Below are 15,402 nucleotides of genomic sequence, written 5' to 3'. Positions count from 1 at the left end.
AGTCAGCTGGCAGAGGAGACTTGAGGCAGGAGCCAAGGTGGGGGTTACAGAAGTCAGTTGAACAGAAAATAGGGAAAGGTCCCTGTGGAGGTCCCTGAGGAGACAAGCAAGGAGGAGGGACACCTCTAAGGAAGCACTAATGTGCCCCTACAAAAAGGCTAACCATGGCAGAATACACATGGCAGCCAAGAGGAAGCCAAACACACTAGCTCAGTGAAAGGCTCTGCCTCTTGTCTAGTATCTCCATCCCTTGATCCTTACTTGACTTTAGAGGGGCCAGAGCCAGAGGGAGCAAGGACACAAAGCTACCAGAGGATGCTGATGCTAGCTAGCCCTTGTGCACTGCTGGTTTCCATGACTCCCGAGCCTGGTAGGGGAGAGATGCTTTCAACTGCCTTTGATGTGAACTGGACTTTTTAATGCTGGTAATCTGCAGGAAATCACTGGAAATCTAGGCGATCTGCCTGAGATGCTCTGAAGAGGCAGAACAGGATGAGTCCATATCACCACGGAGGACAGAGGTGGGCTCATGATAAAGCTGTTTCCTGAGTCCCCTCCAAGTTCACCCATCTAATAATGGTGTTACATGTCACTTCACTCAATACTCACAAGAACCCCGCAAAGAAGGGACTTCCGTTATCCTCACCTGATAGCTACAGAAACAGAGACGAGCAGAGAAGTGCCAGACAGATCTTTCAACTCAAAGAGGTCTTACGACCAGATTGTCATGCAGCTAACAGAGCAGAACCAGAATGAACTCCAGTTGTGATTCCAATTCCAAGCTCTCTGAAGCAAAGATAGGGAGTGGCAGCTGTAGCACACAGTAGGTCTCAGTGAGACAAACCTCAGCTTGCCAAGCAAGCAGAGGAAGTGGTTCATGTACTGTGCAAACTGTGCGGCTGCTGCACACCTACTTCTTCTCAAAACCTCCACTTGCTATCCTGAGAAACTTAACAGAAACCCATGGGGGAGGGGAAGGAAAAAAAAAAAAAAAAAGAGGTTAGAGTGGGAGAGAGCCAAAGCATAAGAGACTCTTAAAAACTGAGAACAAAATGAGGGTTGATGGGGGGTGGGAGGGAGGGGAGGGTGGGTGATGGGTATTGAGGAGGGCACCTTTTGGGATGAGCACTGGGTGTTGTATGGAAACCAATTTGACAATAAATTTCATATATTGGAAAAAAAAAAAAACCTCCACTTGCTCAGCTTCTGGGCCACATTCCCCTCTGCAGTCCAGGGAATGTGGTCCCTGGGCGGGCCATCACTGAGCACACAGCACAGCGTGCCTCCCACTTTCTGTAACTTCCAGTCTGCTCTGGCCCACCTCCTTGGCCTCACTGCAGGCTTTAGCAGGTGGAGGCCACGTTTCACACTTCTATGAGATCTCCTAGACATCCAGGTCAATGCCTAGGGTCCAGGGACCATGTTAGGTGTGCACAATCACACAATCAGATGCAACGGGGGATGGGAAAACTCTCGTACCCATCTCCCTGCAGTCCCATAGCGGCTCTACGTGTAAAATCTCCCCAACACATATTTCCTAAAAGCAACGTTTCTAATAAAACTCTGGTGATTTTTCCTATCTTGTTGAATATATATGTGACCTAACCCTGTCATCCAGTATTTACTAATCACCTACATCACGCAGAGCACTACTGGGGATTCTACCTTCCGAGAGCTGAGAGACCATGGGGAAATGAAAGACAACACACATGTCCATAACAAATGCTGAGGAACACTGCAGAAGACCCACAACAGCGCCAGCAGCTCTTAAAGGAGAATTCTCCAAAGTGGGAGCATTTGGGCATCTGAGGACCTGGAAACTGTACATAAATGACCAGCTTACACACATGCGTGGCGTCAGATATGCTTCCAGTGCTAGATGAAGACCAATTTACACCTGATAATTAATGTTACTACCTGTATAAAGACCTCCCGGGGACGATGTAACAAGCGTAACTCTCTTCACTCACACTGCTTGATGCCTGTCTACCACACGGTGTCACCCAACACAAGCACACAAAAATAATGCCTTGCATCACGGCTAACATTTATTCATTCATTTAACAGAAATTTACTTAGTGCTATAACATGTCAGCCATTGTTCTAGGTACGTGGATAAATACTTACTAGATGTCAGGCACAGTTCTGACTACTTTATACATGTATCTTGCTTAACTCACCTAACCTGACGAGGTGATGATAATGATGATGATTTTCTCCACTTGACAGATGAGGAAACTGAAGCAAAGAAGTATTAAGTAACTGGCCCAAGATCACACAGCTACAGAAGTCAGTTACTTGCTATCTCACTGTCTGTCTCCCTGTGTGTGTCTGTCTCTCTCTTTATCCCAGGTCTTTTTTTTTTTTTTTTTTTTTTTTTTTTTTTTTTTTTTTTTTGGTAGAGAGTGCACAAGCAGAGGAGGGGCAGAGAGGAGAAGGAGAGACAGAATCCAAAATATCCTCTGTGCATCATCAGCGCAGAGCCCGACATGGGGCTCAAACTCAGGAACCATGAGATCATGACCTGAGCCAAGACCAAGAGTCAGACACTCAACCAGCTGAGCCACCCAGCACCCCTATCCCATGTCTTAATACTGCTAGTAATAATTACTAGCTCTCATCTCTGATGGCCCTGAGTCCATCTCACCAGTTGCTGAAAAAAGGAAAACAGTATGCCTTGGACTCTGACTGAGCCCTCTTCAAACCCACACGCTTCTGGAGTCAACATTCCAGGCCAGTCCAGCAACTATTCCTCTGCTCTTGGCAGTGCAGAGGCACCACACGGAATGAGTCTTTTCACAGTGAGCTTTATCTTTAGGCATTCACATACACACGCACTCACTGCCTGCTGCGGATGGCATTTCTTCCTGCAAGCTGCACTTCAACCCGATGTGGCTGCCAGTCCCCATCAAAGCAGCTGCCTTGGAAAGTTCAACAAGTCAGTAAATTCAGAAAAGCTGGCTGCTGCTCTGTGCCATTCACTGTGTGGTCGTACAACTGGGAGGAGAAGTTTCAACAGGGACTGTGGTGAGAACCCCAGCACCTCAGCCCCGCACTGGGCCGTGGCCCAGCCTCATTCATTACCCACCCCCACACCTCTTCTCTTTCTGTGCCCATTTCATTTGTTTTCCCTGGACTGACCTTTCTTAATCCTTTGTTCGATCCTCTGTCAAGCTATAGCCTGTTTACCATTGAAAAGTTATTTGAAGAAGCTTCCTAACCAGAGAGACGCTATCTCTTCCTCTCCACGTCACACTGCAGACCAGCTCCCGGCTTTCACCGGGTTCAAGCATCTTAGTTAAAACTAGCTGAACTCCACAGTTAATGTCTTGGTCATCAGCTGGCCTGTCTGCCTGTGCCCATGCCCCACACCTTTTCTATCTGACTTCAGATGGAAGTCTTACTAATTCCCATACTCAACTATTAGTATGTTCCCTTCATATCTAGCATAGTCCAAAATCTTCCAGATCTAGCTTCCAGCTTATCAGGAACACAAGCTGAAAAAGGCAACAATCTTTAAAGCAATCCTGGGGCAGATGATTCAGCTCCTTCCATAAATCAATAGCTTGCAGAAAAAAAGGGAGGGGGATTTGTAAAAGTCATCTTTGATACTGCAGGGGAAACTCCGGGCATGGACTGCATATTAGATGATACTAAGGAATGGTTGTGAATTTTGTTACTGTGCTACTAACACTTTAAACAACTTTTAACACGATTTTTATGCGGGGGGGGGAGGCATTCTAGTCACAGTTGCATACTGAACATGTACAGGTAGAAAAGGAGGATGCTTGGGTTTTGTGTTAAAATCCTGCGGGGAAGAGAAGGGAGAGGAAGGGGAGGAAAGAGGAAGAGAACAGGGAGGAAAAGTTGAGCTCAGGGAGGACTGCTGAAACCAGACTGGCAGAATGGTGATTGCTAAAGCTACACAATGCTACTTGTGTGCATATTTGCAAATTAAAAAAAAAAAAAATGTTTTTTAAGACCAGGCTCTGGATAAGGCAGTTAGTTAAAAGAAACCAAAAAACCAAAATAAGAACCAAAGAACGAAGTCACAGAAACCACATCTCTTAGTTGGCAGTGGGTCACTGACATCATCCCAGTGTCCCCTATGGGTCTATCACCACACAAGATGAGAGGGAGTGACCAGACCTGACCAAGAGTCAGACCTGCCTTCAGGAAGCATGCACTCTCACCATGAGCCAGCTCTTAAAACACCTGAAGCAATGGCTAGTCTCAACAACTAACTTTATTAAGAGGGAGCCCCAGGAGTCTCCAAAATAGCAACCACCTAAGGAACCTGTCATATTTATAGGATACAGTACTTACTTTCTCCATCAGCAATTGCAAAACAGATCAGCTAAAATTAGCGAGAGGACTATGGTGTTCAGAATCTTTCCCACATGCTTATTTATACAGGGCTTTCTGTTTAACTCTGCACCAAGAAAGCAGCCAGATACTCTCCACTCACATTCTGCTGAGCCTAAAGCTTTAATTAATAAACACACAGGAAGAGTGGGGCTTTGTATCACATTAGAGCAACACCCGTATGGATATTTACATTGTAAGACCACAGGAATAAAAAGAAAGCTAGATGCATCTCAGCCTGTCCCCAGTACACGTGTATGGCATCTGTTCATTTAAACTTTTATTAATCTTAAACCATAAACCTTGGGCCAGTAGTTCCTAACCCAGATTCAAACCCCAAATCTCCAAAGAGAAAGGAGCAGAGGGCTTTCCCCAAGCTATTTTTCATATTTCAAAAAGTGAGTTAGAAATGTTACATTTTCCCCACCAAGAAAAATGGAGGTTAGCGAAAATAAAGCTCTTATGCTTGGGAGTAAAATTACATCACCTCAAAGCAGAACACTGGTAATCTCATGGTGATCAAAAACTAAGACCGGTAATTCCTCATCAAGTTTTTTTTAGAGGGGAAATCAAATGAATTGTCATGTAAGAAATGCAGTTTGTTTAAAATACAGAATTGTTTAAAACATGTTATCTTCGGAAGAAGAAATAAATTAGAGTTATTCAGCATTAAAATGTGTGAAAGCATGGTCTTAGAATGCATAAAATCAGGAGTATTTTTTGAAGAAGAAGAAAAGCGTCCTTTTATAAAAGTGAGGAGGTTTTATCTACAGCAGATGCAATTTAATTTTAAAAATCAATTCAACAAATTCATGTAGAAATGGCAGTGCCCAAAACAAATACAGCAAATCTTTTTATAGATGAAAATGTGCATTAAGCATGTGTACATAAAAACTAGATTTTGCCTTGGTCTACAGAAGACCAACTTAATACTAGGAAGCATGTAGCCTAGAAAGGACCCAAGATGTAAGACAGAGGTATTGAGAAACACAAGTTGCTGGGCCACCTGGCAATTCTGCAAACTTTAAGGACCCCCTGTTGTCATCCACCTACACCATCCACACACTGAGGCACTGGAAAGCCTGAAGCAAAGCCAGAACAACTATCAGGGATACAGAATAATGTAGGGGTCAAATGCAGACTCAGGGGCCAGCCTGCCTGGTGTAAATCCCAGCTCTGCCACTCACTAACTGTGTAACTTTAGGCAAGGTTTCTGTGCATTAGCGAACATACAGGAAGAGCCAGGCCTTTCCTCAGCACTATGCAATCTTAGCGATTAGTATTGCTGGTGGTGGTGGTGGCCGTGTAAAAAGACCTTCCCACCACGTGGTGGCTCTGACTTCTCTCTCATGCTCTCTCCCTTCCACAACACATTCCTCTTGTAATCCATCCCCTTCTCTGCTTTAGCACACCTTCTTTCTTCTCTTAGGGCATTTCAGGCACATTACAAATCACAAAAGCCACAGGCCTGGGACAAGGCCACCTCACCAAAGAGCTCCTGACACCTCAGAGAAGAGTCTCACAAACTGGTTTCTCTGAAACCAACTGCCAGTGAAAATCCTGATGCCTCAGAAAGCAATTCCCTCCACTGGGAAGGGAAATGGAGATTTTTGCTATGAATCACTTGTCTGTTCAAATAGCAGCTTAAAACTGACTCCCCCAGGGCCACAGATTGTATGGTCAACTCAAGCTCTTTTTGAATGTTAAAGAGACCCTGGTGATCTCTGAATCAAAGGCTCACTTGTACCCCACCCAGCTAGATGGTCTTCCCCACACTCCCAAGATGCACATTGTACTACTGGTCACATTCAGGATCCTTTCTCTAAGACCATTAGATCACGGTACCTTGGAGCAGGAAAGGATTTCACAGATCATCTAGATTAAAGGTCACACACTCAAATGCAACAGCATACTGGCCAAGTCACGAATCACAAAGGGACTGGAGCCAGCTGGGGACTGTGTGTCCTGTTTGAAGGGAGGGCTGCTACTCAGCTCCAGCCATCTGCTATCATGGGCCTGGAATCGCCACAGGGTCTTAGGGTTTAAGAGAAGCTGGAATTCAGGTGTTTATGTGTGGGCCAAGGAAACATACCTACAGGCCAAATATGGCCTAAATGCTGGGTTACCCATGTTGGGCCAGACAAAGCTGGGGTTCCCACTTGTAGGCTACAGACCCTGGAGATCACAGAGCTACTGTACCACAGTCACTAAACCCAACAGTGAGGAGGGGGCAAGGGCCCCAAGCAGTCACTATTCATAGAATTTGAATAAATACATGCCTTACTCATATAAGAACTACTTTTTTTCTAATGTAAAAGGACACTGTAATATTAACCAAACCAAACTTTACTTGCAAATATTACTAAGTTGATGATTTTTATTCTATATTTTCTCAAATGAGGAGACTCCAAAAGCACGACACCAGGCAGGAATACACACAGATTTTATTTACACTGGAGAGACAACCTTCACACCTGCAACAGTCACAACCACCACCCACACCAATTCTGCCATTTGACCGCTGGGGTTGGAAGCTTGCGTGACTAGCCCATGATCTCACAGCTCCTTGCAGAGCCAGGAAAGGAAGCCAGAGTCCCCGAGTCCCAATCCAGTCTCCTTCTCCTCCACCAGGGAAGGTGGGCTCTGACCCAGAAGTGTCCCACAAAGTGACACAGCGTGGATGAAAACCCAGGATAAAATGTGATGAAAACAAAATGCTGGGCCCAGCTGTTTTCACCATCACCTCTTCAAGGATTCATGGGAGCTCAGAGGTGGAAGAAGCCTGAATAACCCCCATACTCCAGCCCCACATCCAAACCATCCCTTCAGCTGTGTCCCAGATGAGAGCCTTCCAGTCTTGGATGGATGAAAGACTCGTTATCTCGCCATGGTGGATACCAACGCATCTCCCTGCCCCCACACCACTCTGATCTCCCAGCCTGGCCATTCGGAGTATCTATTTCCCTCTCCACCCTCTTAAGCCCCTTCCTTCTCCCCACCTCTAAATGCTCCCTTCATAATCTCCCTTCTCCCAGCTTCTCCACTTCCCCCAACTAGCCAGCTTTGTTATGAACAAGCATTTATTCACTTTGAATTCCTGCTGTCAGTCTTGTTAAGGATGACTGACTGAAGGTGGGAACACAGAGGTCAACACTTGAGAAACAGATTTGCCCACTAAGTCAAAACAGAGCACTCTGAGGGCAGAGCAGGTGGTAGAGAAAAGGGGCACGCACTCCATTCAGGCCATATGCAGCACCACGAGCCGGGCTGCCAAACGCAGCTGTGTAAGCTGTGTACTGCAGAATTTCAAGGGCACCTCTCAAAAAGACCAGGTTGTGAGCAGTGTCCTCTGGAGTTGAGCAACAGAACCACCCAGGGAGGGGTCAGTAGCCCATTCTGTAGGCACATGGAAACGCAAGTCTCCCTATTAGGAGACGGGGTGCATCTTTCATTTATTCTATCAATAAACAGTGACTGAATGGCCAACCGAGTCTCTCATATCTGAGTGTGGTTTACAAATCTGCTAGGAGCTTACCAAAAACGAGAACTACCCAGCCCTCCCCAGAAATTCAGAATTCCCAACTCTGAAGGTGGGAGCAGGGTGGAGGAGGAGGTGGAATAGGAATGTGTGTGTTGCTTTTTAACAACCAGCTTCTTGAGAAATCCTAGCAAACAAAGTTGAGGCCTAGGAGAAAAAAGACATTATAAGGGCCAAGATTATGCTGCCCAAGGAGAAAATGTTTGTATATTTGTATCAGGTTTATTCCTTCCATCTCAGCTCTATCTTATGAAGAACACTGTTCTGAAAACCAGTGACAATGGCACGCACATAAAATCCATAAAGCAACTATGACTAGAAACACCAACCCTAGCTATTTCTTACCACAACTTTTAAGAGCACACAGACACCCTAGACTCCAAAATGAAATAGCTATTCTAATACCTTCCTAAATTTACAGCCACCAATTGCCAAAACATAGGAAATCCATATTTTAGCTGGTTAAGTCCCCTCCTACCTGCATATCAATGTGGCAAACACTGGGACACATACCTTGTGTTCTTCCTTCATCACCTGTTCAATGAGTTCAGATTTCACTGGAGGCTTTGAATACTGGCCTGAGAGAAGGCCGTGTCCTAACTTAGTCCTGGACAGGAGGGACAAAGAAAAACAAAAGCGTCATTGTTGTTTTCCCATAGAGATATTAACATTATCTACGAATGCTTTTAGCTGGAACATTTTACCTTGGTTACTCAAAAATAACTTATTTAAGGAGGCCTGGGTGGCTCAGTCAGTTAAGCTTCCGACTCTTGATTTTGGCTCAGGTCATGATTTCACAGTTTGTGAGTTCCAGTCCCATGTCCAGCTCTGTGCTGAGAGTCTCCTTGGGATTCTCTTTCTCTTTCTCTCTCTCTCTCTCCCCCTCTCTTTCTGACCCTCCCCTGCTCACACTCTCTCTCAAAATAAATAAATCTTAAAAACTTTAAACACTAACTTATTTATTTCATTCTTCTTGATACCGATGTCATTTTTAAACTAGCCTCAGTCCTTTATAAATAACTATTAATATCTTTCTTCTTCTAAAAGTAACACACGCTTATTTTATAACACTTTTAAAAATACAGAAAATAAAAAAGAAAAGAGAATTGCCTTTAATTCTGCAACCCAGCAATAACCACTAAGAACACTTACTGGATACTTTTCTAAAAAAAACTTTAGATACCTTTTAATCAGCACTTACATCTGTGTGTTGAAATCCTGTGTTGGATCTAAAGGAGAGTAGTCAAATATTCTTGGAAGATTTCCCACATACCTAGAAAATGAGAAGGGAGAGTCAAAACGTAGGAAGTGAATGAACAGAAATAAAATAAGCTGCCATCCTAGCTAAGACCTTCTTGTCTTTCTATCAAAGTTAACTCATCCACCCAAAGAAAACTTTTCCTGAAATCTTACCTTTACAGCTATCTTCATGGCCTTCCATTGTGCTTCTATCAGTGGGCCTCAACCCTGGGTGCGAGTTAGAATCACCTAAAAAGTTTCTCAAAAAAATACCAAAGCCAGGGTCACCCCCAGATGTTCTGATGTTGTTGCCTGAGACTGAGGCTTGGGCTTTGCAATCTTTTTAAAGTCCCCCAAATGACTATAACATGTAACCAGAGTCAGAAACCACCGGCTAATGCCATCACAACTGCCATCTCAAAAACGAATGGTAAGGCTGGAAATTATCCCAATCATATCAAAATGAATAATGATGATAACAGGAGTAACAACTACTATCCCTTAAGGGGTCTCTATATAACCTGGTTGGGTCTTCATGAAAACCATATGAGGAAGGGATGGTTATTGTTACCCATTGGAGAGATAAGAAATCAGGATGCTTCCAAAGTCACCCAAGGAAGGAGTGATGAAGCCCAGAGTGCACCCAGGCAGCCTGGCTCCAAACCTATGCTCTGAACCAGTTTTCTGGAAGTACCTGCCCTGTCTGTGATCCCTTGAGCAGTCCCCAACCCGTCCTTCTGACCAGTTTACATTGACAGAGCAGCGCCAACTTCCACCACCCACAGCTAATCTCACTATACAATCATTCACTTCTCAAGTTCACTTCCTATTTCATACCCTCTGTTCTGTGCTGTTCATCTTTCCATTTTCAAGCTTTAACTCTCTGAGTGTGAAAGCTCTAGAAAGAAGAATCTAGAAGCAGATCCCTTTCACTGGCACTTCATGCACTCTGCTCTGCCCACTTCTCTGACCTCATTCCCATCCCTCTCCCCTAGACCACAACACACCAGCCACATGCCCTTCTTTGCCAGGACATGCCAAGCTCACACCTGCTTCAAGGTCATGCCATCTGCTCTCTTTCCCGGAATGTTCTCTCCACAGACCCTTGCTCCATCTCAGGTCTGTTTAAAAGGCACCTCTCCACCCGTCCTAATTCCCTATCACCTGACCCTGGCTGACTTTCTTCTTGGCATGCTTCAGTATTTGCAATTCTATAATTTATTTATCTTCGTTTATCATCTCTCTAGAGATTATATACAAGAGTATAATCTCCATGAAGGCAGATACATGATCTGAATCACTGCATCTCCAGAACTAGAATAGCATCTGACATGTAAAAGGCACTCATAAAATATTTGTGGGGGGCGCCTAGGTGGCTCAGTTGATTGGGCATCTGACTCTTGGTTTTCCTCAGGTCATGATCCCAGGGTGATCGGATCCACCCCACATCAGGCTCCACACCCAGCATGCAGCCTCTTTAGGATTCTCTCTCTCCCTTTCCCTATCCCAATCCCTCGCTCATGCTCTCTCTCTCTCAAATAAAACCATTTTAAATTTAAAAAGTGTTGAATACATTTATATTGTGTAACCGTATAACCAATTTCCATAACTGACTACCTACAAACCAACATAAAAGGCATTACTATAATAAAGCCCTAGCAGAGAACCATGACAAATAGTAGTCAGCAATGACTTCTAATCAGATCCCCCAACTACTGGACACTTGTAGGCACCTGCTGTCTACAAACTCAGAATTTATTCCCCATATTATGTACTTATGCCAAAATTAACAGAGCCCACTTCTCTGGGACAGTCCCATTCAGATGGTTTTTGGATGTGTCACTAGGGCAACAATTCCATCTAGAAATTTTCTGTCAACCAAGAGCCAAGTAAGAGATCAACCAAACTTTGGAAGAAAACTGTCCACAGCCAGAGACTGTACTGAGGAATTGTTAAAACACAACATGATGAATTCATCAGCCCTCCTACAAACCAGTCTTTATCATATCTCGAACATGATATGAAGATGAACATTAGTGAAAAGGCTTATGCTTTCAGGCAAGATTGGTGGAGAAGAATAAAAAATTAAAGGTGGCAAATCTTTGATGTCAGAAAAGCCCATTTTGCTAGTAATTTATATTACTTTTCTAATCGACGAGAAATATTCTTCATTACAACAAAATTAAGTTAAAACACAGAAGCAATGCTGGATACTTTTTAAAATACGCATTATACCTTTAGTTTGCAATCTAGCAGTTCTCAAAGGAAAAACAGTTTTGCTATCTGATAATCCATCTTAGCTCTCATTCAGTTTGTACACTACACCAGGTTACTTAGACTGGATCCTCATCAGAAGTATTCTGAAATGTAAACTGGGTTCTGGTGGCAGAAAGAGTATCGAGGAGTCAGGCTGACATTTCTAAATTACACTGTGGTTGTACGTAAGGCATTTAATCTCTCTGTGAGACACTCTTTCTACTTACAAAATGGAGACACTGTCCCCTGAATCTAACCCCACTGAGTTAGTCCCGCTGGGGAGAAAGGAGTCAGAAAAGCAAGTATTTCAATCAACTGACACTTGGTAAAAGAATGAGCAGACTGAGGATGAGTATGAATAGATTGCTCATGTTCAAATATATACAGTAAATGTGCAGAAATCAGAAAATTAAATATTCAGTAATATCAAATTCTAAAACTCCTGAAACAACACTGAGCTGAGAGATTTGAATCTTAAATCCAAAACACAGATGTGAGGTACATTTTTTCATTAAAGAAAAAAAAATCAGAAAGATAAAACTGTTCATCAAACTTTGGAGGGTAGAAAGCATTTTCAAAAACTATAGACTATAAAGCACTGAAAATGTTGGATTTTGTAACCAAAGAACACAAGTTTCCTCCATTCTAGTTTAAAAGAAATAGTGATTATACAACACCTACCATAAAGTCTTTCCTTCAATATTTTTTTTAAAAATCCTGGACCATGAGACACATAAGACGAAGTTATACTGTCCCCCAAATAACAATACAAGTAGGAGACAATGGCAAAAATTTGTGAAAATAATACGATGTGTGATACATAACTTTGAAAAGGTTTTCCCATCTCAGAGCTTCAAACTTGCTCTTCCTCTAAAACCCTCCGCCCCACTCCTCCTGCATATGGGTCAAGGTGTGTGCCCCTTTGCATGTCCTTTCTTCAAAGAGATCCTCCCTGATCACCTCTTCCCCTTTCCCTCCGTGGAACTTACTATGTTTATAACCATGCAGCTGCTCTTCTGATCATTTATTTATTCAGTGTCTGTTTGCCCAAGTGGGGCCAGGCACCGTGTCCTTTTGTTTACCACTGAACCCCTGCACCCAGCACACTGCTGAGCAGAGCAGAACCACTCCTCATTGGCTGGATGTGAAAAGGAAAACTAGACATGCAAACTAACCACAAATTTCCAAAGCCAGAAAACAGCAAGAGGAATGAGTATTCAAATACCAAGAGAGGAAAGAAAAGGATATTTGATATACTTTTGATTAACCACCATTAAAGCAATTAGCATTTCAACTCTACGTGAGTAAAAAATTGTCCTGTGCTGTTCCTAGTGTGCTGCCTACCCCTCCATCTGTAAGCACATGTGTCCTCTTCCATACTTGAACCATGGTAGAAACCTACCCGCTCTGGAATACACTAGAGATAATTTTCTTTTTCTTTAATTTTTATAATTTTTTTTTAATTTTTTTTTTCAACGTTTGTTTATTTTTGGGACAGAGAGAGACAGAGCATGAACGGGGGAGGATCAGAGAGAGAGGGAGACACAGAATCAGAAACAGGCTCCAGGCTCTGAGCCATCAGCCCAGAGCCTGACGCGGGGCTCGAACTCCCGGACTGCGAGATCGTGACCTGGCTGAAGTCGGACGCTTAACCGACTGCGCCACCCAGGCGCCCCTAATTTTTATAATTTTTAATTATTTGGTGGGGGGGGGGGGGAGTGGGAGTTAGACGATCCAAAATAGGCTCTGTGCACTGAGAGCCCAATGTGGGGCTTGAACTCACGAGCTATGACATCATGACCTCAGCCAAAGTCAGATGCTTAAGGAACTGAGCCACCCAGGCACCCCAAAGATGTTCTAAACACCCACGAGTGCACAGCCACACTCCCAGTCTGTGCAGCGACCCATCTAAGCCCAGCCTAGGGAAGAAAAGGGCGACAGACACAGCTGCTCTCCCCCTCCATGTGGGAGGAAGAAAGCAGCCCCATACACACACAGTTAGGAAGCACCCTACATCAGTGGCTCCCAATTATCTATGGTGAAGGGCCAGCTGTTTTATTTCAACTCATACAGGTGACTCCTTTAAAAAATATAATAAAAGAAAAAATGAAACACCTCTCATAAAGCATGACAATGTCAAATTGCCACAAAAACTTCTAAATCCTCACTCAATTTCCATAGTTATCACAGATCCCTATCCAGCAGTCCTAGGACCAGTGCCAGTCTGTGAACCACATTCTGAGTAGCAAAAAAATGAAAAGTTTAAATCCGCCAAGAAACTCCACTCACCAGGAGGGCAACACTGATCAAACCGATCACTGAATCTCTCCTAGAGCATCTATAGGAAGGAATGTGGCAGGCTTCCATGAAGATTGATGATTAATATTTTCTTGGCATAGAGGGTGATTGATGGTCTAAAAATGGAAGCCATTATTAATATGACAAACCCCTGTGAGTTTCTCAGTTACAAAGCTCTCCTAATCTCACCTGATTCCCGTCACACTTGACAAGTGTTCTCACCCAGCTCCAGTGCAAGAAGTCACACCAGGAGGATGTGGTGAAATGTCCTGCAGCTGAGGAAGACAGGGTCCCCGGCACATGCTGAGTGGACTGGACGTGGGGTGGACGAAGGGCAGCGCTGTGCGCACAGGTCTGCAGGGGGACACTTACGCTCTCTGGAATTCTGGGATGCTGAAGATGGCCTGCATGACCGAACTGAGATAGCAGCTGTTGCCCAGGTTCTTGAGACCCGTGTACCCGGGGCCATACATGGGCTTCAGCTTCGTCCCCGTCTCCTGGATCACTTCCCACTCGCTGACCCGCGGCTTGATGTCATTGTCCCGAAGCCCGTTCTCTGTCTGGGGCAAAGTCAATGAAGGAAACCAACCTTACTTGTAATTATCACCCAAATATCATGTCCCAAGAGTTATTTCTAACAGCAGTGGATGTTTCTGTCCCTTTATTCCTCCAGCTAAGCAGAAAAATAACCTAATTAAAGAGACTGAGGTAGTGATAGCTGCACAAAAATGTCAACACGCTCAACACCACAGAACCACATGCTTAGAAACAGTTAAAATGGTAAATTTTGTTATGTATGTCTCTCCACAGTAAAAAAGAAACACATCTTTAAAAGATTAAAAAATGAAAGAGAGGGGGCACCTGAGTGGCTCAGTCAGTTAAGCGTCTGACTCTTGATTTCAGCTCAGGTCATAATCTCACAGTTCATGAGTTCAAGCTCCGTATCAGGCTCCGTGCTGACACTGCTGAGCCTGCTTGGGATTCTCTCTCTCTCCCTCTCTCTCTCCCCCTCCCCCACCCATGCTCATGCTCTCTCTCTCTCAAAAATAAATAAACTTAAAAAATTTTTAAATGAAAGAGACTGAGGAAAGGAGATAAGAGGAGGAAGAAAGACAAATAGGAACTGAAAGAAAGAAGCAAGTGGAGTGACTTCAAGGGAAGAGACAACACAATACTGCAAACAGAAAGGCAAGAAAGCTGGAGAGGAAAGCGAAGGAAAATCATGGGCCTCAGGAGTGCCCTGAAATAAGAGGGGGGTTTAAGAAGAGCACAGAACGTAAACTAGAAGGTGACATGAATGAGGATGAGGAGACAGGGGAGGAGAGCCTGAGGACAGGGAGGCGGGCTGAGAGGGAAGGGCCACAACAGAGCACGCACACTCAAACAGCTCCTCACAGGGACAAACATTACATAGGCATGATATCGGCTTGAAAACACAATATTAAATGAAGCAAAGCTTTTCCCATCAACAGTATGTTGGCTTGTTCTTTCCACCCCCGAGCTCTGCTTCCCTTCCTGAAATTAATTAAAGTGATGTCGGTCACAGATCATTTTAAAGGTCATCTTCCCGTACCTTCTCGCTTCAGCGAACAAGGAGTGATTCATGCAACTCTCCATCAGAGGAGACAGAAATTTTGCAAATAAACTCCAACTAAAACAAATGGTACTTGAGGAGGTGCCACTTTTATTATACCATTAAAAAAATA

The 15,402-nt window shown here is 44.0% G+C and overlaps 1 protein-coding gene across 1 annotated transcript in view; it reads right to left on the bottom strand.

The window, feature by feature from the left end:
* Positions 1 to 15,402, bottom strand: part of USP13 (ubiquitin specific peptidase 13) — a 117,532-nt gene that overhangs the window by 42,904 nt on the left and 59,226 nt on the right. Inside the window, exons 8-10 of the mRNA XM_047099561.1 lie at positions 14,069 to 14,256; positions 9,105 to 9,176; positions 8,417 to 8,510 (exon numbers count right to left, since the gene is read on the bottom strand). Coding sequence (XP_046955517.1) covers positions 8,417 to 8,510; positions 9,105 to 9,176; positions 14,069 to 14,256 — 354 coding nt within the window. The remainder of the gene's footprint in view (positions 1 to 8,416; positions 8,511 to 9,104; positions 9,177 to 14,068; positions 14,257 to 15,402) is intronic.

Source organism: Lynx rufus, unplaced genomic scaffold (assembly GCF_022079265.1).
Source record: "Lynx rufus isolate CCGP_SWC_20201006 ecotype Redwood Valley unplaced genomic scaffold, mLynRuf1.p SCAF_5, whole genome shotgun sequence".
In the NCBI taxonomy this organism is placed as follows: Eukaryota; Metazoa; Chordata; class Mammalia; order Carnivora; family Felidae; genus Lynx; species Lynx rufus.
This window is presented reverse-complemented; position numbering and strand designations above follow the sequence as displayed.